The 22,479-nt window shown below is 49.5% G+C and overlaps 1 protein-coding gene across 1 annotated transcript in view; it reads left to right on the top strand.

Moving 5' to 3' along the window:
- The window catches only part of LOC144949289 (xanthine dehydrogenase-like), a 90,172-nt gene that overhangs the window by 19,112 nt on the left and 48,581 nt on the right, over positions 1 to 22,479 (top strand). Inside the window, exons 10-14 of the mRNA XM_078879230.1 lie at positions 335 to 412; positions 2,563 to 2,743; positions 2,930 to 3,030; positions 3,603 to 3,764; positions 19,068 to 19,211. Of these exons, the coding sequence (XP_078735356.1) occupies positions 335 to 412; positions 2,563 to 2,743; positions 2,930 to 3,030; positions 3,603 to 3,764; positions 19,068 to 19,211 (666 nt within the window). The remainder of the gene's footprint in view (positions 1 to 334; positions 413 to 2,562; positions 2,744 to 2,929; positions 3,031 to 3,602; positions 3,765 to 19,067; positions 19,212 to 22,479) is intronic.

Raw genomic sequence — 22,479 nt, 5'->3', positions numbered from 1 at the left:
AAGTGACGGTGACATCACCACGGCGCTTGTGCCGGGCTAGGCGCACCATGAGGCCACGTGAAGTGCCAAAGGCTCGCTTGCAAGAGGTCGCAGAACGGAGCCAGGTGTTGTTGGGTTGACTGCGCAAGTCAATGCCGGGCGGGCTGTACCGTCGGAAGTAAAAATTAACCCCAATTTTTTTGTTTTACATAGAATATGTTCATGACCGGAGCCACGTCATGCGAGAGCAGTTGAGAGAGCACGTCAATGTGCATTCGCATCCCCAAACGGCCGAAAGCGTCTGTTGATGATTGACAGTGCCGTGTGTGGTGTGGTGTGCTGATTGATTCCATAGGTCATTGTCGGCATGGAAATTCCAAAGCTCACCCCGGGAGAAGTTTTTAAGTCGTTTAAAGTTATGATGAGAGCACAGGTGAGTAAACAGTTCATGCAAACCGAACTTTGCACAAGCCTGGCCTTCTGCTGGTATTGTGAGAGGCACTTGTGTGTTGGTAATTTCGATGCATGTAACAATTTGTCCCCATACTATTCAGGAATTTATTTGTACAGTAAAACCTTGGATTGCGAGTAACTTGGTCTGCGAGTGTTTTGCAAGACGAGCAATTTTTTAAAATAATATTAATTTGATCAACGAGCGAGGTCTTGCAATACGAGTAGCACGTGTTTCCGCTTTGTCTGCCGAGCGTCACGTGATCACAACTGATATACGAGTGCTTTGATATACAAGTGCTTTGGATTACAAACACGTTTCCGGAACGAATTATGCTCGCAATCCAAGGTTTTACTGTACTTTGTCTTGTTTATACTCACTCGTTTGTGATATCTGACTGTCAAGTTGGCCCCTGCTGAGATCCTGAGATCAGAATTAGAATTTTTATTTAGATGGGATGAATGCCATGGGTTGTTCTGTCATAAAATCCCATCATTTGATATTTGTTTTTGCACTTAATTTGGGCAAAATGTCAGCCATGAAAATGATAGCTATCGGTCTGGCGACTGTTGTGCAACAAACATTACCTGCACCTCCGATTAGTACGGTTGCCTACGTACGGTGCGAAAGAAGTTCAACATTCACACGCACGCATGCATGCCCTGTGTAACAGGGCAGGCGGGAAAGTGCAGCCACGTGGTGTGAACAAGAAGCCACTCGGAAGAGATTCAGCAGCGGTTCTGTGATATCTTCTTCTGCGGGCCATTCTCTAACGCGGGGTGATGCACTCCTCTGGGAGCGTTCTGAATGGATCCTTTGTGTCATGGCATTCCACCGTTAAAACAATCAGGATAAAGCAAACAAAAACTGAACTGTGAAGATTGAGCCATTGCATAGAGTACGGTCATTTTAAACTGTTGATGTTGTATAATCTGAAACGTTTGTATCACTTAAGTATAACATCAGGTACTGTTGCCCAATCAGCCTCAATTGTAATTTCAAGAGAGACAAACGATGCCACGTGCTGGCCTTGTGCACGCATCTCCCATTGACACAGCTGGAGAATTGGCTCTGGTGAGAGCACTCAGGTCAAGTTCATTTCGTGACTGCAAGGATTCATACTCTTAGGTTTTTTCGGTAAAGTCACGTAGGTAAAAAATAAAATTAATAAAAGTAAAATAAAAAATCACGACGTTTCGGAGGCAACACAAGCTTCAAGTAAGATACAGCAATCGTGCTGTGACGGTTCCACCTGAAGACGGAAGCTTGTGTTGCCTCCGAAACGTCGTGATTTTTTATTTTACTTTTATTAATTTTATTTTTTACCTACGTGACTTTACCGAAAAAACCTAAGAGTATGAGAGAGTACCCTTTGGTTTTTTCGGTAAAGTCACGTAGGTAAGAAATAAAATAAAATAATATAAATGAAAACAACTCGCTTTCGCTACGTTGTCCCCACCTGAAGAAGGACGCTTGTGTCACGCCCGAAACGTCGTGATTTAATTGAGTTGTTTTCATTTATTTTATTTTTTACCTACGTGACTTTACCGAAAAAACCAAAGAGTATGAATCCTTGCAGTCACGAAAACTTCAAATCTAGAATCAGGTGAGAGAGCTCCACTGGAAGTTGGGAGTTCAATTCACAGTCAGGGTTCAACTCAGCCCATTGTCCCCTGGACTCTCTGTAAATGAGTACCACATTTTAGGAATTCATCACTGGTCATTCCTATGAAGTGTTGGGAATGTGCAGTGTCTATTATTCAACCAGGGCTACCATTTCCTCTATCGTCAACAACGCATGTTGTCCATGTGATCATATAGGTATCTTTCGATTTAAAGCTTTCGTGACTGCAGGGATTCATCTTCTTGGTTCTTTCGGTAAAGTCTGTCATTCAGACGCTGTCTTTCCGACAGACCTGTTCTTCACCTGAGGACGGCTGCTTGCTTTGTGGCCGAAACGTCGTGAGAATAATTTAATTATGTTTTATTTTTATTATTTTATTATTTCCCTTCTACGTGACTTTACCGAAAGAACCAAGAAGATACAGGTGTCTGGTCACTCAGCGTGCTGATCGTACCACATGTGCGTCACCGCTCCCAGTTGACGGTTTCCCGATTGCCGCGCGCCACAGAACGCGCACGCGTACGTGAGCGCGGGATTCCGCGCGAAGATCAACGCCGGCGACGGGGGACAGCGCGTGGTGACGGCCGCGTCCCTCGTGTACGGCGGCGTCGCTCCGGGGTTCGTGCACGCAGAGCGGGCCGAGCGCTTCCTCCTCGGCAAGGACGTGACCTCGGCGGCCACGCTGCAAGGTCGGAGACAGTCGCGCGCAGCCGCACGCACTGGCGACACACTGGCTCCAGTGGCTTCCTAATGTCGGAGAAGCCGCATCTGTGAGCGCGCAGTTGCACGCTTCTGGGTTTAAATTCTTGGCGTAGGTCGCCGGATGTCTCTCAGGGCCACTGCTGACCATTGCCTCGGGGCTCCGTGGCCTCCAGGTGTCCTGTTGGAGCTGGGGGATGAGCTGACGCCAGACAGTGATCCTGTGGCCGCGAGTCCCCAATACCGCAAGTCCCTGGCGCTGTCTCTCTTCTACAAGGTGCCGTGACGAAGTCATCATCATCAATCATCATTCGTCCATCATCATCCATCATCATCATCAATGATATAGGATTTTATGGATAGGCGTACTTTGTACTCTAGTGGTAGTGCCTTATACCGGTAATCCCTTGCCCAAACCAGCCGAGTAGTATTCCGGAAAATATCGAGTAATGAAATTAAAATCCATTGTATGAGTTTGTGTATTTGTGTGTGCGCGTGTGTGTGTGTCTGGCGAGCGGTGGTGCAGCAGTTAGCATGCTATATTACAAACCTGGCGGCCCGAGTTCGATTCCCGCTCACCGCCAACATCAGTGACGAACAATTATTTTAACCGGTCCTGGGCCTCCCTGAGTGCAGCTCAGCCTCAAATGAGTACCTGGTGCGGCGTACAAAAACATCGCCACTGGGAAGATAAAGGCGGCCGGGCGTGCTGCGAGCCACCCACCCCACCCCCTCACCTGCGGTGCCGGCCTTCATAGGCTTTACTCGCTAACAGCACTTGCCCCAAAAGTCCGTTAAGGCTACACGGTGGTGGGAATCTTTGTCTTTGTTGTGCGCGTGTTGGGGCAGTTCTACCTGAGCATCGCGGGCGACGGCGCCGTGTCGCCGCGCAACCACAGTGCGTGCCACGGGCTGGGGCGGGCGGTGTCGAGCGGCGAGCAGACGTACGACACGCAGCCCGCCGACTACCCCCTCACGCTGCCCATCGCCAAGCTGGAGGCCTCGCTGCAGGTAGCCGTGCGGGGGAGAGTGGTGGTGGTGCACAGAGTGTGGTGGTGCAGGGTGAGTGGTGTGGTGGTGCAGGGTGAGTGGTGGTGGTGCAGGGTGAGTGGTGGTGGTGGTGGTGCAGGGTGAGTGGTGGTGGTGCAGGGAGTGGTGTGGTGGTGGTGCAGGGTGAGTGGTGGTGGTAGTGCAGGGTGAGTGGGGTGGTGGTGCAGGGTGAGTGGTGGTGGTGCAGGGAGTGGTGTGGTAGTGGTGCAAGGTGAGTGGTGGTGGTGCAAGGAGTGTGGTGGTGGTGGTCCAGAACTCGTCGCGTTCGCCAATAGCACTGTGCGTGCGCACGTGTGTGTGGCTTTTAGCCTCAAATGAGTACCTGGCGCGGTGTGTAGACATTGCCACCAGGGAGACAAAGGTGGCCGGGCATGATGCTGGCCACCCACCCCCTCATGTGCCATGTTGGCCTTCATAGGTGCTCCCTCAAAGCCACTTGCCCCAACAATTCTGTCATGGGGTTTATGTTTGTTTGTTGAACCTCTTTCGCGACGTACGTAGCCAACTGTGCTAATCGGAGGTGCGGGGGAAGGACGACGAACTAAACATAAAAAGCAGTTCTAAAGAAGTGGGTTTCAATATAGACGATTTTACAGTTGCGTAGCTCCAGTGGCTTCATTAATATCGGAAGGAAGAACGTTCCAGATGGCCGCGGAAGTGCATCAGAAAGCACAGACGCGCATCAAGCTCAGGACGTATTTACAATTTCTGAAGATGTACGCAAGTGATGTGCGATTGTTTACACCGAAGCTAGCGGAGCGAACCGAGCTGTGCAAATGACCCATCACGAATGAGAAACGGTAGGAACGAGACGGCAAAAAAACGAGACAGAAACGACAGGGATTGTTGGGTTGAACCCTGACCCCAGATCGTGACAACTCGTCAAGTTGCTGCCAGAGGGCAGGGCAGCAGTGTGCCGAGTTGGAACACAATTGGCGGTACAAAATATCGTCAACGTCGGTGAAGAAACACTGGAGCGTAGAAATATTGTCAGTGCAATGCACACAAAAAGTCGACAGAGAGCGCCAGTGTGTCAGGCAGCGACTCAGCCTGGATGTTTGTTGAACTTCGAAATTCTTTCTCAACCCGACGTAGCCAACCGTTGCTGATCGGAGGTGCAGTCGCGGTTTGATGGGGTGACACAGGGTGACTTAAGCGTGGTGGGTGATGTCCATCTTACTCAGGGCACTGGGATCACACGTTCGACAGCGTACTGGGCGCATGGCCGACTGCCACCGTGTATTCATCTGAAACAAAAAACATTTCCAGCAGGACTCAGTTTTGCCCACTTTCCTTCAAGCAATTGAAGTTTTGGCGAACAGCCTGCTACGTCATCACCGGTTCTTCACCCCGTGCGTTGAGCTCGGCAGGATTGTTAGAGGACAAAGTGTCGCAGGGTTAGGGTTAGAGTTTGTACGAATGAAGCCAAATTAGGCGCACGGTCGTCGATTTACTCAGTTTGAATGGGTATTTTAGTTTGGAAAAATCTTACACTCAAAAATGTTAACAATTTACGGCTGGCAATCCACTGCTGGATCCAGTGCCATGTTTCACCGCACTGATTATTGCGGGATGTTGCTGGAACACCTGAGCCCGGTTTAGGTATCACTCGCCACTGGTGTTCGCTGTGGGTTCGAGAATCCAAGTCGGGTTTCTGGGCTCACAGTGGCGTGTGCTCCTCTTCACCGTAATCCTTTATTTACCCAGGAGAGCCTCACGGAGCCTTGAGGTTCTTACGGTATCGGGATTATTTGGCCATTTACCTAATGGGTTTTCTCCATGCTAGGAGGCCAAAATCGTTGAGAGCAATCCAAAGCGTAAGAGGGAATGTAGCTCTTTAGATGTCTCGATTTAAAGCTTTCGTGACTGCAGGGATTCATCTTCTTGGTTCTTTCGGTAAAGTCACGTAGAATGGAAATAATAAAATAAAAATAATAAAACATAATAAAATAATTCTCACGACGTTTCGGCCACAATGCAAGCAGCCATCCTGAGGTGAAGAACAGGTCTGTCATTCAGACTTTGTCTTCTCGACAGACCTGTTCTTCACCTCAGGACGGCTGCTTGCATTGTGGCCGAAACGTCGTGACCATTATTTTATTATGTTTTATTTTTATTATTTTGTTATTTCCATTCTACGTGACTTTACCGAAAGAACCAAGAAGATCTTTAGATGTCCACGAGGAACCCGTTTTTTTCTGCGCTGGAATCTTCTGGCCAAACCACATCGCAGCAAGAGCTTCAAAGTTACGTCGGATAACATGACAACCCACAGCCGATGTACTTATCTATGAGATAATCATTATTTTTTTTACTTATGTCTATTAAACAAAATCCTGGCGTTTTATAGCTTTTCTAGTCAATCAATTGCAAATCAATTGCAAACGCGTGTTTCTAAATGTGAAGGGAAAAACCGGAGAACATGAAGAAAAATCTACCACGGGGAGAACATGCAAGCTCCAAAGATACAGGCCTCAACATCTCAACTCTCAATTGAACAGACTGGACACTTTGACGACACTTGACTCTATATATAAACAAACAAGTCCTAGCAACCGTGTGCTTTTGCAGCTTGCTGTCATGCACTCTTCTCAGGCAGCAGTGGAAACACACGCATTGCTGAAAATGCAGACCCATTGCTAATGTGTTCCTAGTGTTCCCAGCCCTTTGGAAGAAGGGGGTACAAAATAAAAATGACTGACCTCACGGTTACAGGGGGCATTAATTTCCGGCAGACATCAGTCACTTAGTGCAGCAGGCCCGCGTTTTCTTAGAGTTCACGATTGCCGAGGGTGGAAGTGTGAAGACAGCTGTGTCCTGTCGTTTATGTTCAGTGGATTTTATTATTTTTATTTAGCGTTTTTGCGAGCAAGGCACGGGGGTTTGGGAGCCTCTGAAACAAAATAAAAAAAACTTAAACGGCTTCCATCTGTAAACCCCCTGCGCCTGCGACATTAGGTGGGAAAATTTTTATTTTCACTTTTCTCCTCTACTCCCTCTTCCTCTCTTGTCGATTGCAACAAGAACAAAACATATTCGCCATCCAGCCCCCACAAGCCCATCCCCGTGCAGCTCCTGAGAAAGCCCTCGTATCCTGACGGAGGGGCTGGGGGGTTATGCTGCGCGTAGGAAACCTTGGACGCGTTGGAGGACGTGTTCAAGGAATAATTTGCGTTGCCAAATCGAGTTAGCGTTTAGATGTAACACGCTCGCCCGCCAGTAAAAAAAAACCCGATCCCAACTTTCCCACACTGTCCGCAGCAAGTTATTGGTGGTGGAGGTCCGTGGGTGAGGTTTGACGTCTTGACTATGTAGCCATGAATCATGCCCCCCTTTAAAGAACCGAGCGCCTTAATTGGAAACACGTATTGCTAGTAAGTGGAGCCCGCCTTTCGGCGTGGAGGTGTTTAGACAGCTCTGTGCGTGAGCCCTCGCGCGGCAAGAGCTGGGTTAGATTCATGGTCAGGGTTAGTTGAAGCTCGGTTTCTCTTCGCTTGTTTCTTCTTTAGCGGGGGGGTCACGTTAATTTCTCATTCTGAATGTCATTTCAGTCACAGTGTTGCGTGTGCACGTGTTAGAAGGGGTTCGGGTTGCAGCAGAAGGCGGATTTAATTAGGTCTAGCGATCCCACAGAGTGCCGTTTCTACTTAATAAAAAAAAAGTTTGAAGACAAGCAGATTTTCCAGCCACTTACTCCACTAGTTCTCTCAGGATATTTCACGCTTTTTTTTTTAACGCGCCGTAAAAAATGTAGCACCGTTTCATCAAACACAAATGACGAATTGGATTGTTTATTTTCGTCGTCAACGTATTGCTATGATAATTATTGTCGTAAATTATTTTTTGCTTTCATTCATATTTGTTTGGGCCACATTTTGTAAAGTTTTGCAAACAAGCAGACCCGCCGAATCCGTTTTTTCTTTCTTCCCAGCTCCCAGAAAAGCTCCACAGCTGTTGCAAGCTGCCGGCCAAACGTAACGTCTGAGGCCGGAAAATCCATTTAGGCCGCGGCCAAATATTTTTTTTTAAACGTAAATATGCGTCTGGATCTAGATGAGCTCCCTAATTACAAGGCCTGTCGCTGTGGATGTGGCCCCACGTGGGTAGCATTTAACATCCAGTTGTGCCTTCCAAAAAAATAAAAAGCAAATGGTGATACATATCAATAAGCAGTGCTTACATTAATTGGCGGACCTGCGCCTATGATACAATTCCTCATTCTCATGGAAGGAGCAAATATCTCCTAATGAGATATGTATATAGCAGCTGTTTCCTTCTCAACAGATGGTACACATTTCGATTTAAAGCTTTCGTGACTGCAGGGATTCATCTTGGTGGTTCTTTCGGTAAAGTCACGTAGAAGGGAAGTAATAAAATAATAAAAAAATAAAAATAAAACATAATAAAATAATTCTCAATACGTTTCGGCCACAACGCAAGCAGCCGTCCTCCAAGCATGGTGCTGTTTCATTCAGACGTAACTAGCTTGAATAGACTTTTAGAAATTAAATCAAGAAATAGCTGGTTAGCGTTGCCCATGTAAAACATTTAGCAAAACCTAAAAATGGAGAAATAAGCTGGGCATTAAGACCTCGTGATCACGCTCCGCCTACACAACCACGCGCCGCATGGCCCCGATATAAAAATGGCGGTGGAGGAAAGGTGTTTTATTAAGTTAAAATAGTAAATTATTTGTTGATTGGTCTGGTGAGTTAGGGCCATGGTGCATTGCAACTAACTGCCCAACACAGGAATAGTCAGAGTCAACTGGGAGCACTAAAGGACTCACTGATCCAAACTAGTGCCAACTAAAATAAAAAAGAGCATTTTTGCTTTTGCCCTTGGCCGTATTATCCGGATTACGGGACGCTCCAGAAAGCAAGACGCTTCGCAAACTCGTGCCTAGTGCCAATAAAGTGATACAAATCTGGCCGCACCCAAGCCCGCGCACAGCCACCGGGTTGAAAGATGCACCCCCAAGTTTTTTTGCTCTAAAAATGCAGGGGGGAAAACGTGAGTCTTCTGATGTGGATAATGCAGTTCGTACAGAGAGACCAATATTCCATCCCCGGAGCTCCTGCAAACGGCAGATCCACACGACTTCATCGATTAACCTGGAAATTAAATTGGCTGCTTTTTCCTGACCGCTGCTAGCCTTGAATAGGCTGTACCTGATGACGGCTGCTTGTGTTGTGGCCGACACGTCGTGATAATTTTTATGTTTTATTTTTATTATTTTATTATTTCCCTTCTACGTGACTTTACCGAAAGAACCAAGAAGACGCTGCTAGCCTGTCCTACAAAACACACGAGGCCTTGCTGTCTGTGGTAGTTGCCGTTGATTGCGTGACTTGCTCTTCACGCTATACACCATCACGTGTGAATTCAGAGCTGGTCTTTATGAAAGTCAAAGTGGTTTCCTTCTCGAACGAGCGTTGAGGCATTGATGCTCATCTCCCATTAACAGCCCTGAGCCAGTGGTGGAAATGCATGCATTTTAAAATTAAACTTATTTTTTATTTGACCAGGTAAGGCCCACTGAGCTCCCTTTCAAAAGCGACGTGGCCACAAATTATAGCTCGGCGAAGTGGCTTATTGTCGCGTGGAAATTTATAGCAGCCATATTCTCTAAACGCTTGTCGTTGATTCTAAATGTGGAGCGAAAAACCAGAGGACCCGGGGAAAAATCCACCCGGCCACGGGGAGAGCACGCAAACTCCAAATGTGCAGTAGGCGTCAGGGTCGGGATCGAAAACACGACCTCCTGCACACCAGGCAAGATAGTTAACATCTCGCCATCGTGGTGCCTATTCCTGTGGTGGGGGGGGGGGGGGCAGTTCTATGCATTGCAGTCACTGCTGACTTCTCCACAAACATATTCATTTTTATCGACCCTGGAGGGATGATGGGCTGAGTCAACCCTTATCCAGGATTCGAACTTGTAACCTTTGGATTGTGAGCTGCTCGCTCTACCACTGGGCCACGTGGCCCGTTTTGGTAAAAAGCGAGAAGCTGCGTCTGGTTCTTTCGTGCAGCTGTCGCGTGGCCAGTCTCAGACCATCACGTTCGCTGCACTTGGGAGCCCGATTTCATCTCGGGTGGGAAGCCGGGACTGGAACCCAGCATTCTGGGCGGTGCTGGCTCTGTTCCCTGACCCCGCGTGGTGTCGGGTTAATTCCCCGAGCCACCCGACCACCTCCTGGAGCTGATTTTTGTTGAGCTACGATCACCTCTGTCTGCATGGCAGAAAACTTAAGAGGACAACTGGTTGTGGTAAAGTGTCGGTAACCACATGCCTTTGCAACCAATCTGGTCGACAGTTATACAGCAGAACCCCTCTTAACGACCACCTTTCTTAACGACTAACCGCTTCACGACGGGACTCCATAAAGCCCAATGTGTAGTGTATAGTAGTGTAATATATAGTAGTGTATAGTAGTGTATAGTGTATATATAATGGTAGTATCTTCATGTGTTAATATCCATTGTTTAAATATTATAAAGTATGTTTTTTAGGTGAAAAAGGGTACATTTCGGAACGAATTAAGCCTTTAACGTGTATTTCCTAATATTCCCTTAACGACCAGTTTCATAGAAGCAATCACCGTCGTTAAGAGGGGTTCTACTGTATGTTACAATAATAATAATAATGTTTTTCAGTTTGTCAATCCACTGCTGGATGAAGGCCTCGGCCATGCTGGGTCAGTCATGGTGGGTTTTTGACCATACTTCACCACTCTGATTGGTGTGGGTTGGTAAAAGGGAGGGGATCCAGGACCATTGCAGATATTACCACCGTACTTAGCTGTGATTGGTGGTCAAACGCAGGTGAACGAGTTCATATTGCAGTGTGCTAACCACAGCGCCACCACTCCCCGCGTATTATGCGTTGTTGTTATTAAAGTGCGATTACATCGTTACGGGTAAAGCTGTTATTTTAATGGCCAGTAGTTTTTGGTATTTTTGAAACCCTTTACATTAAACATGAAGAGACAGACGTACATTGACACAGACAGACAGACACACATTAACACACACACAGACAGATAAACGGACAGAATGATTGAAAGATATCTGAATGGAAAGCAAAGCTGGCATGAGACAGGGAGGTTAGACAAAGTAACGGGAAGGAAACTAGGCAGACAGACAAGAGGCGAGCATAGGGGATAACGTACAGATTAAAAAGCAGACAAAATTGATGTTCGGAGAAAATTGATGTTCGGTGTGCTAGGCGGTCAAGTTGAACATGCTGATTTATTTAAAGTAGACGATTGGACTCTTAATAATACAAAACAGACTTCCAATAACTCTGCAAGTATTTGATGTGAGAGCGTGCTTCGTTTTTGACGAATGTGTAATTTCCACCCACCACCCCGTGTCTATCTGATGGGACAGTCACGTTACAAAAATGTCCTCCAGCCGTACAAGCGGCAATTCATATTATGACTCTTTCGTGATTTTGAAACTAACGAAAAAAAAATGCCCTGGGTTTTTTTCCTCCTCACATGCGTGGGGTGTTCTCTCTGGCAATTCAGTTTTTTCTTCCACATGCGGAACGTTTTGTTGAGTAACGCTCCAAGCAGCCCCCCAAAAAAAATAAAAAAATCCTCCGCAGTTCGTGAGACTTGGTGTGCCTTTGCCGTACAATTCAAGTGCGCGATGAGCGCTATCGTGGCGAGAGGAACAGAACCCGGGATGGTGCCTACAATAACCACGACACCACCCCGTAACTCATACACAAAGACACACAAGCACGCACAAAACGCATTAGCCGTTCTGGCAAAGAGTTTTTCTTTTTAAATGGCCAGAGGAAGTGAAGCTGAAATTCCCCCACAGTACAGTTGTTGGTCTTGGAAACCCTGATGACAATTGGCTCGAGGTATAAAGACCTTTTTATTTATGCACGTTTAAATTATTTTCCAGGGAAAAGGAGGGGGGGGTGTTGAAGGAAAAAAATGAAATAACGCGCGTTCCTACTGTACGCCCCTTCTCAACGCCATGTGGCTGCGCGTGCGATTAATCTCAGACGGCGCGCTGACTTAAAAGTCCGCGACTATTTAATCCAGATGCACGCAGTCGTGGTCCGGGCGGGGCGGGGGGGAGACGGTAATTTTTCGGCCCCCCCAACCACCCCATGTTTCTTAACAACCCCCCTTCCTCCTCCTCCCTCGGTTTAGCGAGCACCTCTTAAGGATACTCTTAGGTTTTTTCGGTAAAGTCACGTAGGTAATTTTTTTTTTACAAAAGTAAAATAAAAATCACGACGTTTCGGAGGCAACACGGAAGCTTCCGTGTTGCCTCCGAAACGTCGTGATTTTTATTTTATTTTATTTATTACCTACGTGACTTTACCGAAAAAACCAAAGAGTATGAATCCTTGCAGTCACGAAAGCTTCAAATCTAGAACCTCTTAAGGATGTCGCGGCACACAACGGGAGGTGGCTTGTTCGCATTCGCCCACCCGGCGTTGATGTTGAAGTCCGGCATAAGGTACTAGTTTAAAACGTTGGAGGGGGGGAGGGGCCCAAGGACAGGCCCGGATACCACTTCCCACCGCTGATTTTATCCGTAGCTGAGAACCGGGTCACTGAGACCGGCGTGCAGTGCGTGACAAACCACGGCACCACCGCTCCCCCGGCACCGAACGTGATCAACTGCACGTGCGCTCGCACGCACGCACACACAAGCGCGTGTAACGCCGTCATCTATCGGATGCTCGGATGAAAGCTTCCCCACGCCATCGCCGTCGCGATGCTTCTGGTCCACATAATGAAAAGTCAAAACCAAAAAAAGCCGAAATGTCTCCATGTTCACACGGTCATTCCGTGGTTGGCCATCTCGGTTTGGAGGCTTGGAGCGTGGCAAGCCGGCTCAGCGGTGACCGTGGGCGCCACTCGGCAACGCAGTGTTGACCTTACAAGTGGCGACTTCCATCCGTTACAGTGAAGCAACTGGGTTGCGGTGGGGCAGTGGTTAGCACACTGCACTGTCAGCAGGGCGACTCGATTTCAATGTCCCAACCGTGACCTGGACCCCCCTCTCCCTGCGCTGACCAGCGTGGTGAAGTATGGTCAAACAACCCGACATTACCGACACGGCATGGGGACGCTTTTATCCAGAGGTGGATCGGCAAGGGGTTTTGAATTCTTGTAATTAATAATTACTATCAAGTTATCAGCAACTCGGCGGATCGAATCAAGTCGATATAATTATTTAAACACGTGGCGACTTGCTGGCACTAACATACCACCCAAAGCGCCATCGCATTAATACCCACAAACATGATTGAGGGAAGACTGTGTTACCTCGGTGTGGTCTGGTGGGACTGTTTTAGGAGGTCGTGGGTTCGATCTCGACCCTGACGCCTGTACATTTGGAGTTTGCGTGTTCTCTCTCGCCGTGATGATCTTCCTTTGGGTCCTCTGATTTTTCCCTCCACATTTAGAATCAACATCAAGCGTTCATAGTATTTGACTGCTCTAGATTTCAACGGGAAAAACAGAACTATAGCTCAGTGGGCCTTACCTGGTAAAATAAATATAGCTTAGTATAAATTTTGATTTAAAGCTTTCGTGACTGCAGGGATTCATGTTCTTGGTTCTTTCGGTAAAGTCACGTAGAAGGAAAATAATAAAATAATATAAATATCCAGGTCCTTAGTATAGTTCTATTTTTATTATTGCTTGATAATTGTGACTTACCTTTTTCTCGCTTTTCCACTCCTATTATTTTTGTTGTTGTTGCATTGTCCGCTGTTGTAACTTCCTGCGGTCCAAATAAAGATTCCGATGAATCTGAAATGTAAAAATATACCATTCTACATGCACTGTGCAAAGAGAGAAAAAAATCGAGAACAGAAAATTATACTATTTATAGTATAATGATGCCTCCCGACCAGCAAGGCGCCGCTTTGAGAATGTATGCGCAGGCTGATTTGAATTCTCGCAGAGCGAGCGCCTGGCAGGGGTGAATTTTTTGCTGGAGTAAGTGAGAGCGGTGGGTTTTTTTTTGTGTGTGTTTTTTTTTGTTCTGTTCTGTCCCCACCTAGCCGGGGGTTTTTTCTTTGAGGCGCGCGATTTCTGGAAACTCTCCCGCGAGCTCCCCGGGCTCCCGGCCAGCGCGTGAGCGATTGAGCGGGCCGCGTCAAATAAGCATTCATTCAACGCCCCCGTGTGACCCCCGACCCCACCCCCACGCATCACCCCCCCACCTCCCTCCCCACGCCTCCACTGCGATGAGCTGTCATGGTCCTTCCCGTGATGAGCCGTCAAGAGTCCTTCATCCTGGATCGACACGCAGAGCTATTCTGTGTATGCAAATTGATAATCGTAATGTAATTGACACATCCTTTGTCAATGCAAGGCCCCCCCCCCCACTGTGTCTGTCATGGGGGTTGTTTGTCCATACGTCACCGCGCTAGTGAGCGTAGAGTGGTGTAGGGCGGAGGGTGGGGGGGGCGGAAGGGCGTGGTTCAGATACCAGTCGACACCGAAGTTAACCGCGGCCGGTAATTGAACTCTGTTCGTCGAATCCGCAAGTGCTGTGCGCTAACCGCTGCGCCACCTCTCCGCCCTCTGCACGTGTCTCTCATTGCATTGCAAGTGCTCGGTGCGTGGCACTCGGTGCGTGGCACTCGGTGCGTGGCACGCGGTGCGTGGCACTCGGTGCGTGGCACGCGGTGCGTGGCACTCGGTGCGTGGCACTCGGTGCGTGGCACTCGGTGCGTGGCACGCGGTGCGTGGCACTCGGTGCGTGGCACTCGGTGCGTGGCACTCGGTGCGTGGCACTCGGTGCGTGGCACGCGGTGCGTGGCACTCGGTGCGTGGCACGCGGTGCGTGGCACTCGGTGCGTGGCACTCGGTGCGTGGCACGCGGTGCGTGGCACTCGGTGCGTGGCACGCGGTGCGTGGCACTCGGTGCGTGGCACGCGGTGCGTGGCACGCGGTGCGTGGCACTCGGTGCGTGGCACTCGGTGCGTGGCACTCGGTGCGTGGCACGCGGTGCGTGGCACGCGGTGCGTGGCACTCGGTGCGTGGCACTCGGTGCGTGGCACTCGGTGCGTGGCACTCGGTGCGTGGCACGCGGTGCGTGGCACTCGGTGCGTGGCACGCGGTGCGTGGCACTCGGTGCGTGGCACGCGGTGCGTGGCACGCGGTGCGTGGCACTCGGTGCGTGGCACTCGGTGCGTGGCACTCGGTGCGTGGCACGCGGTGCGTGGCACTCGGTGCGTGGCACTCGGTGCGTGGCACTCGGTGCGTGGCACTCGGTGCGTGGCACGCGGTGCGTGGCACTCGGTGCGTGGCACGCGGTGCGTGGCACTCGGTGCGTGGCACGCGGTGCGTGGCACGCGGTGCGTGGCACGCGGTGCGTGGCACTCGGTGCGTGGCACTCGGTGCGTGGCACTCGGTGCGTGGCACGCGGTGCGTGGCACGCGGTGCGTGGCACTCGGTGCGTGCCACGCGGTGCGTGGCACTCGGTGCGTGGCACGCGGTGCGTGGCGCTGTGGTCGGAGCGCTTCGTTTGAAATTGAGTTTATTCATATCCCGGTCGGGCAGTCAACTTGGCATTTTGCCCCCCCCCTCCTCCAATCCTCGGGTCAATAAAGGTCAGCGGGAATCGTTGCATGGAGAGACTGGACTCCACCACGGTAATGTGGAATGGCTGCCACTGGTTCAGGGCCGTCAGTGGAGATGAGCGACCATCCCATGCTCCGGCAGGAGGCCCTGACTCAGGCTTCTGCAGTAGCCGCGTGCGTGCGTGCGTGCGGAGCGAAGGGGCGTTTCTAGGATTCAAAATCCTGCCACAGCTCTTTTGACCGTGAGGAAGCCATGCTGATGGGTCTGCAAGCCGGCTGAATGTGCATTGCGGGGTCTTCATCCCGCAGCAGTTCGCCGAATGCGACTTGCATCTGCGACTTCAGGGGCCTCGGGGGAACTTTGCTGTAACACGGTGTCGCAAGTTGGTTGACTCCACGCACTCTCACGGCTCGAGCGTTGTGCCTTCGCTCGTGGCTGTGACCCCGGCGCGTTGGAGGCGAGGTTTCGATGGATCGCGCGGTTCCGTAAAACTTCCCGGCCCTGCTGCACCGCGCCGTGTCCGGGAAAAGTAAATGGTGGCTACAGCAATTAAATTCTTGAATCCATCGGTGTGGACCTCGTATAGCGGCATTGGGCTTCATTTGGATGCTCCAGTTTCTCCCGACATTCCAAGCGCTTATTAGCGGAATCGGCCGACAGCTCAACTCGGAACTCTTGAAAAAGACTCTTAAGACCCAGAAAGGATTTCCTGTGTAAATAAATAAATAGTATTCTATGTGTTCCATGTCCCCTAACATTTAAATGGTCATTCTGGCTCGACTGAGAACACATTTGTCTGTATGTAGGACGGGCAGGGTCAACCAAAAAGTTGCAGCAGCAAACGGTACAAAAAATCCATACACGGATAACAACAAGAAGCGCCATTCGCCACTAAGTGGCGGTGACGTCACCACGACGCTCGTGCCAGGCTATGTGCACCTTGAGGCCACGTGAAGTGTCGAACGCCCGCTGGCAGGAGGTCGCGGGGCAGACCCAGGTGCCACGGGTCGACTGACTGAGATGACTGGCTGATGCACCACCTGTGCTCCCTACTGTGCCAACTTGCTGTGCTTTAGCCACCCGGTTCTCCGCTCGTTGTTGTGAGCGACTAAATGTCCACTCGTCATTGGCCACGAAGCAACACTGTCCCGGTGGACAACGTCGTCTTCTAATGGGTTTCGTGCGGGGGGGGGGGTGCGAGTGGGGAGAAATTCGTGAGACCGTCGGTTCGGAGCCGCGAGCGGCACCGCCTTGCCTCTTCATAAAAGTGAAAGGGGAAATGCACTCCTCAATGTGGTTGGGGGGTGGGAGGAAGAGTGCGCGCCCATCGTAAACAAGGGGAGGTTTTTTCCTTCTTCGCCGTGGCTACTATCGCCACCACTCCCGCCCGCCCCCCCGATCTTCCCCTTTGGCTGGAGGAACGACCGTCTGCCAGCGGCGCGCCCGTAAATGTTCGTGCCAAGCCAGCAGCATCGCTGACCTAGTTTCCATTATAGGCTTGGCTTGCGGAGAGCGAGTGAGTGTGGCGGGGCTGGGGGGGGGGAGGAGGTTCATTTGCTGCAGAATCCACGGGCCCACGCTCCTATTCATTCACTCCGGGCTCCTGAAGTTTTCCTGAACACAGACACACACGCACACAAACTGGAGAGAAAATTGCGGTCTTTATTTAGTTTAAAAGCTTGCCTGTGGGCTAGGATGGAATAAAAGCAAATAATTTAATATATATAACTGCGGTTCCATGTAAAGATTCTGTGAGGGTCCACAAAAGGAGTCTTTTTTTATTAATATCTGCGTGAATTTGACGTGTGACTGTATTGTAGTGCCACAAGTGCAGCAGTGAAAAATAATAACTCGCGTTGTGTGCGCTGCGTGACTTGACAAATGCGTTGTGTACCGGCTGCGGTTTACACTGCGGTTTACACTCATGATACAGCTATCGTGCTGTGACGGTTCCACCTGAAGACGGAGGCTTGTGTTGCCTCCGAAACGTCGTGATTTTTATTTTATTTTTTTACCTACGTGACTTTACCGAAAAAACCCAAGAATACTCATACCCCGATCTACGTCTCCCCCCTCTTTACGTCGTTTCGCGAACACGTTAAGTCGCTTTATTATTAAGACCCGCTAACAGTGATCTGCGTGTCCTCACCCCCCCCCCCCGCCTCACTCTCACGTCGCTGGCAGCATCGTCGTCCGTTCCTTTCTCGTCATCCGTCGCCTCTCCGCCTTGGCCTCCACCACCTACCCTGCACACGAATACGACTTTGCGTCGCGCGAAAAAGAAATGCGCCGCGCGGTGGAGTGCGGCGTATTATTCACGTACTGTGTTTTGGTGATTGGAACAAAATTGCTTTGATTTACGCCTCTTCGATGTTCGTCGTCGCAACTTTCAGGAGCGCATCGGACGACGTGTACCGCGGTATTACCATGCGTGTTCAGTTCGTTGTCCTCCCCTTGCACCTACGTACGGTGCGAAAGAAGTTCAAAGTGCATGCATGGTGGCGCACACCAGTGCTCCTCATAGTCGAGGATTGGTGGATCACTCAAGAGGTTTGTAAAGTTCATTCTAGATTAGAAGTTTTCGTGACTGCAAGGATCCATACTCTTGGTTCTTTCGAAAGAACCAAGAGTAAGGTTTATAAAGCTCTCAAAATTATAAGCTGGGGTGCAAGGTGGCCACGTGATGGCAGCACAGCAAGTGAGTTCGCGAACACGGTCTCTGTAGACCTTAGTTTTATCCCCTAGCAAGCGTGGGGTTTTGCCGCCGGGTGCTCACATTTCCTTGCACGTGCAAGAGACGCCTTAACCCTTTCCCGTGTCCGAGGGGTCTGCAAGTTGCATGGTGGGTGTCCCGTTGACCGCTGAATCTCGGAACGCGCAAACGGCTCAGCGTTAATTTTAATTAGAGAGGCGTAGCGCCGTTGTTTTAAAATACGTTGTTACTCACCGCAGAGAACTGTAGCCACACGACTGCATTCTGTGATAGCCGGCGCCACACTGTGCCACACGCCCTCCCGTAAGACCTTGTGGGAGCCTCGGTACCGATGAAGTTACTTTATTTAAAATGTTCTTCCGATCATGATGACGTACATGTACGTCATCAGCCCTGCGTGGTGCAGGAGGAGTCCGCTTGTTTCTCCCAACTGCAGAACCTGAGCCGTGCCATTTGCCGTCACACGCAGTGAACAATTGTCGAGTTCCAATATTTGTCGAATTCAATTTGCTCTTAGACCAATCTTGGCCTTGAGCCAGATTCAGTCGTCTTGTGAGGCCAGAGCTTCACGGTTTGGTTCGGTTCAGCTCGGCAAATAGCCAGTGGAAAAGACACTACTTCTATTTTAAACAATTTTTTTGTCCCACTGAGCTATACAGCTGTTTTTCACAAGCGGCATGGCTATCACAAATGATAGCTCAACGCAGTGGCTTATCACCTGGAACTTTATAGCAGACAAATACTCGAAACGCGTGTTTCTAAATGTGAAGGAAAAACCGGAGAAACCGGAAAAAAATACACGCGACCACAGGGAGAACATGCAAACTACAAATATACAGCAGGCGTCGGGGTCGAGATCGAACCCAAGACCTCCTCTATGCCAGGCGAGGTAGTTCACATCTCGCCACCGGCGCGGATATACGCCGGTGGACAGCGCGTCGTGTGACTCCCCTGTCCCGTCTCTCTCCTGCGCAGGCGAGCGGAGAGGCGGAGTTCGTGAACGACATCCCCGCGATGGCCGGGGAGCTGTACGCGGTGTTCGCGCAGAGCTCCGTGCCCAGCGCCAAGCTCGTCAACATCGACTCCGCAGCCGCCCTCGCCATCCCCGGGGCCGTGAGGGTAAATGGGCGGACGTTTGCGGCGGCTCCGTGACTCGATGCCTCCTCTCCGCAGCACTCGAGCTGCATTTGCAGCTGGGCCCGTGTTCCCCGGGTGGGGCCCATGTGTCTCGTATTTACCGTATTCTCCAGATCCCAAGACACGCTTTCCACACACCCCCCCCCCCCCACTGCACTATAGACACTGACAAATTGAAGGAACAGGCAAATGAATTACGAATTGGATCCCTGCGAGGCGAGCAAAGGTGGAGTGGTTAGCCTACTGCGCTGTAAACATCGGCGACCTGAGTTTGATTCCCGACCACGACCTAACAGCGGTTGATATCTGAATCAGTTCTGGGCCTCATGCCCGCCATTCCATAGCTGGTGTTCCCTTTATGCAGAAGTGGATGCACAAGGGGGCCCTGAATACATTTTATATCTACACCCACACCATATTGTCCGGATTATAAGATGCTCTGGGAAGTAAGACGCACCCCAAACACGTGCCCGGTGTCCATAGAGTCACGCGAATCTGATCAAAAACAAAGGTCCCCCCTATAGCCTTAACACACTGTTGGGGCAAGTGCTGTTAGCGAGTAGCACCTATGAAGGCCCGGAACTGCACACGGGGGGGGGGGTAGGTGGCCAGCACCACGCCCGGCCGCCTTTTTGTCTCCCTTGTGGCGATGTTTACACACTGCACCAGGTACTCAATTGAGGCCCAGTCGATCTAGGGGAGGAGGCCCAGGTCAGGTTCAGATAATCGTCACCGGTGTTGGCCACGAGCGGTAATCGAACTCGGGTCGCCGGGTTCGTAGCGCAGCGCGCTAACCACAACACCACCGCTCCACACACACGCACAGCTACCGAATTACAAGGTGCACCGCCAATTATTCCTTTAAAGTACTGGGGGAAAAGTGCATCTTGTAATTGGTAGAATACCATGAGATTACATCGGATTGCTGCTCGAGTGAGGAATAGATTTGAAGGAAAATATATGATGCACCTTCAAGGGGTTTGTTTATCTTGACTAAGACCGTAAGGTCACGCTTCCTAGAAACTGCTGCTGTACACACATCTCTTGAATCCCATGTAAATATCAGCTTGAAGTGGCTGGATGATCTCAGCCTGGTCACCATTGACTACACAACTTTTATATCAACATTTGGCTTTGTACTTAATGGGCGGCTTATATTCCAGCTCTAAAAATGTTCAATATTGGTTTCACTGGAGAATTATCTCCTCACATGTGCGGGTTTCCCCTGGGCATTCACTGGACATCTGTGAAAAAGAGATTTATAGGCCGTCGGATTACTCCAGCCTCATGCGCAAGCATGTGACATTTGGTTAAAGTGTTATTTTATTTTCATGTTAACGTTTTGGCTTTCACTTTATCTGGATACTTTTCAGCTCAATTTGACTGCCATGCGACGAACAACTCCCCGTGGCATGGCGTTGGAAAACGCGCCCCTCCAATGCGTAGCTGAAAGTGCTCACGTTTCGGGATATCGGAAGTAGTTTTGTGATATTCTTGGTTCTTCCCTTCTACGTGACGATGGGGGGAGCGTATAACCTTCTTGTGCGAACGCAGACCCCCTTTGTGTGTGCAGATTACAGCACGGGGCTTCAATGCAAGATCTCATTTTGTTGGCCAAGTAGCAACACAGGGGCATTATTCTCATGAGCTTCCCCGAACTGATTTAACGTGTAAAATTAAAACAATATATTTGATAAACGATTGCTTGGGAGCAGGGGTAATCCACAATGTAATCTGTCAAAACTACCGCGGGTGAATGGTGTAACCGATTACTCAGATTACCTTTTGGATCGCCTCCAATGCACACATGCATCTCCTAGAGCCAACGGACCCCTTTATTATGTGGAATTAAGTAAAATAAAACAATGTTCAAAAAGTTAAACTCTGTACATATCTGTTCCTTGTTAGAGATACTTTTTGCAGCTGTATTTTTTAGACCACCGCGGAAACAGGATTTGTAGTGTTAATATACTTTTTTCATGTTCCAAAAAAAAACCCGACAAAAATGCAATAATAATGTAATAATGTCTTAGATGTAATGAAAGGAAATAGAACAAAAAATCTGAATATGTATTCATACTGTCCAGTAGGGGCAGGTCAGAAAGTTAGAGAAAGAAACAATGCAAAATCACGACAGCAGTGCAAAATATAGGAAAGGTAAGAAAATCACAAAAAAAAAATCTTTATTTTACCATATAAAGCCCACTGAGCGATTAGCTTCTTTTTCATAAGCGACCTGGCCACAAATGATAGCTGAACGAAGTGGCTCATCACGTGGACATTTATAGCAGCCAAATAATCTCAATAATCTAAAACGCACGTTTCTAAATTGCCGATGGAAAAACAGGAGGGCCCCGAGAAAAAATCCACGCCACCAACAATGCCAACGAATAGAAGCAAAGGATTTCTAAACTCACGTACACTATCTTCTTGGTTCTTTCGGTAAAGTCACGTAGAAGGGAAGTAATAAAATAATTAAAATAAAACATAATAAAATTATTCTCACGACGTTTCGGCCACAACGCAAGCAGCCGTCCTCAGGTGAAGAATGAAACACCAATCTAAATTCACGTACACTAGGCCATGAGTTGGCATCCTCAATGGACTCACCCCTTACCTACCTCTTCCCTCGCCCTATCCCTCTGCTCCCTTTCTGGTGACCTGTGTTCCAACGACCGAGGCATTTCCGTCGAAATCTCCTGTTGACCTCAGCTGAGAGGCTGATCGCTCATTCTCCTCTGCTGTCCTTACTGTCTGGAACTTCCCTTGTCCTGGTATCTCACACTGTGGAATCCAAGTCCATGCTCGCGACCATTTCCCCATTCCATCTCCCACGTTCGATTTTCAATTTGCCTAAATAGGTGAGAACTTAAGAGACTCGGAGGGGTAGTTACATTTATAAGGGTGACCCGTGTCACCAGAGCGCCTGTTATTGACTGCGATCACTCAAACCATTCCTGGGCACCGTCTTTGTACGAGCGCACGAACGTTGAACTTTTTTCGCGCCGTGCGTAGCCAACGACGCAAATCGGAGGTGGTCCTTCATACCCAACCGCGGTTGACACGTGGCGTGTGGTGCCGGTCAAACATCCGCCTTGACAGACAGGCCTTAACCCAGCGGTGGATTGACGGAGAGCCGTAGACGATCGCCGTTACTAGAAGGCACAGCGGTGTAAGACGCAGCATTATGAACCTCTTATAATACTTGGAAGGCCATTGTTTATTTAAGGCTGGTCCTTCTGCAACTCCT

Source organism: Lampetra fluviatilis, chromosome 53 (genome assembly GCF_964198595.1).
Source record: "Lampetra fluviatilis chromosome 53, kcLamFluv1.1, whole genome shotgun sequence".
NCBI classification, from domain to species: Eukaryota; Metazoa; Chordata; class Hyperoartia; order Petromyzontiformes; family Petromyzontidae; genus Lampetra; species Lampetra fluviatilis.
The sequence above is the reverse complement of the archived record's forward strand: the minus strand, read 5'-3'. Positions and strand labels throughout refer to the sequence as shown.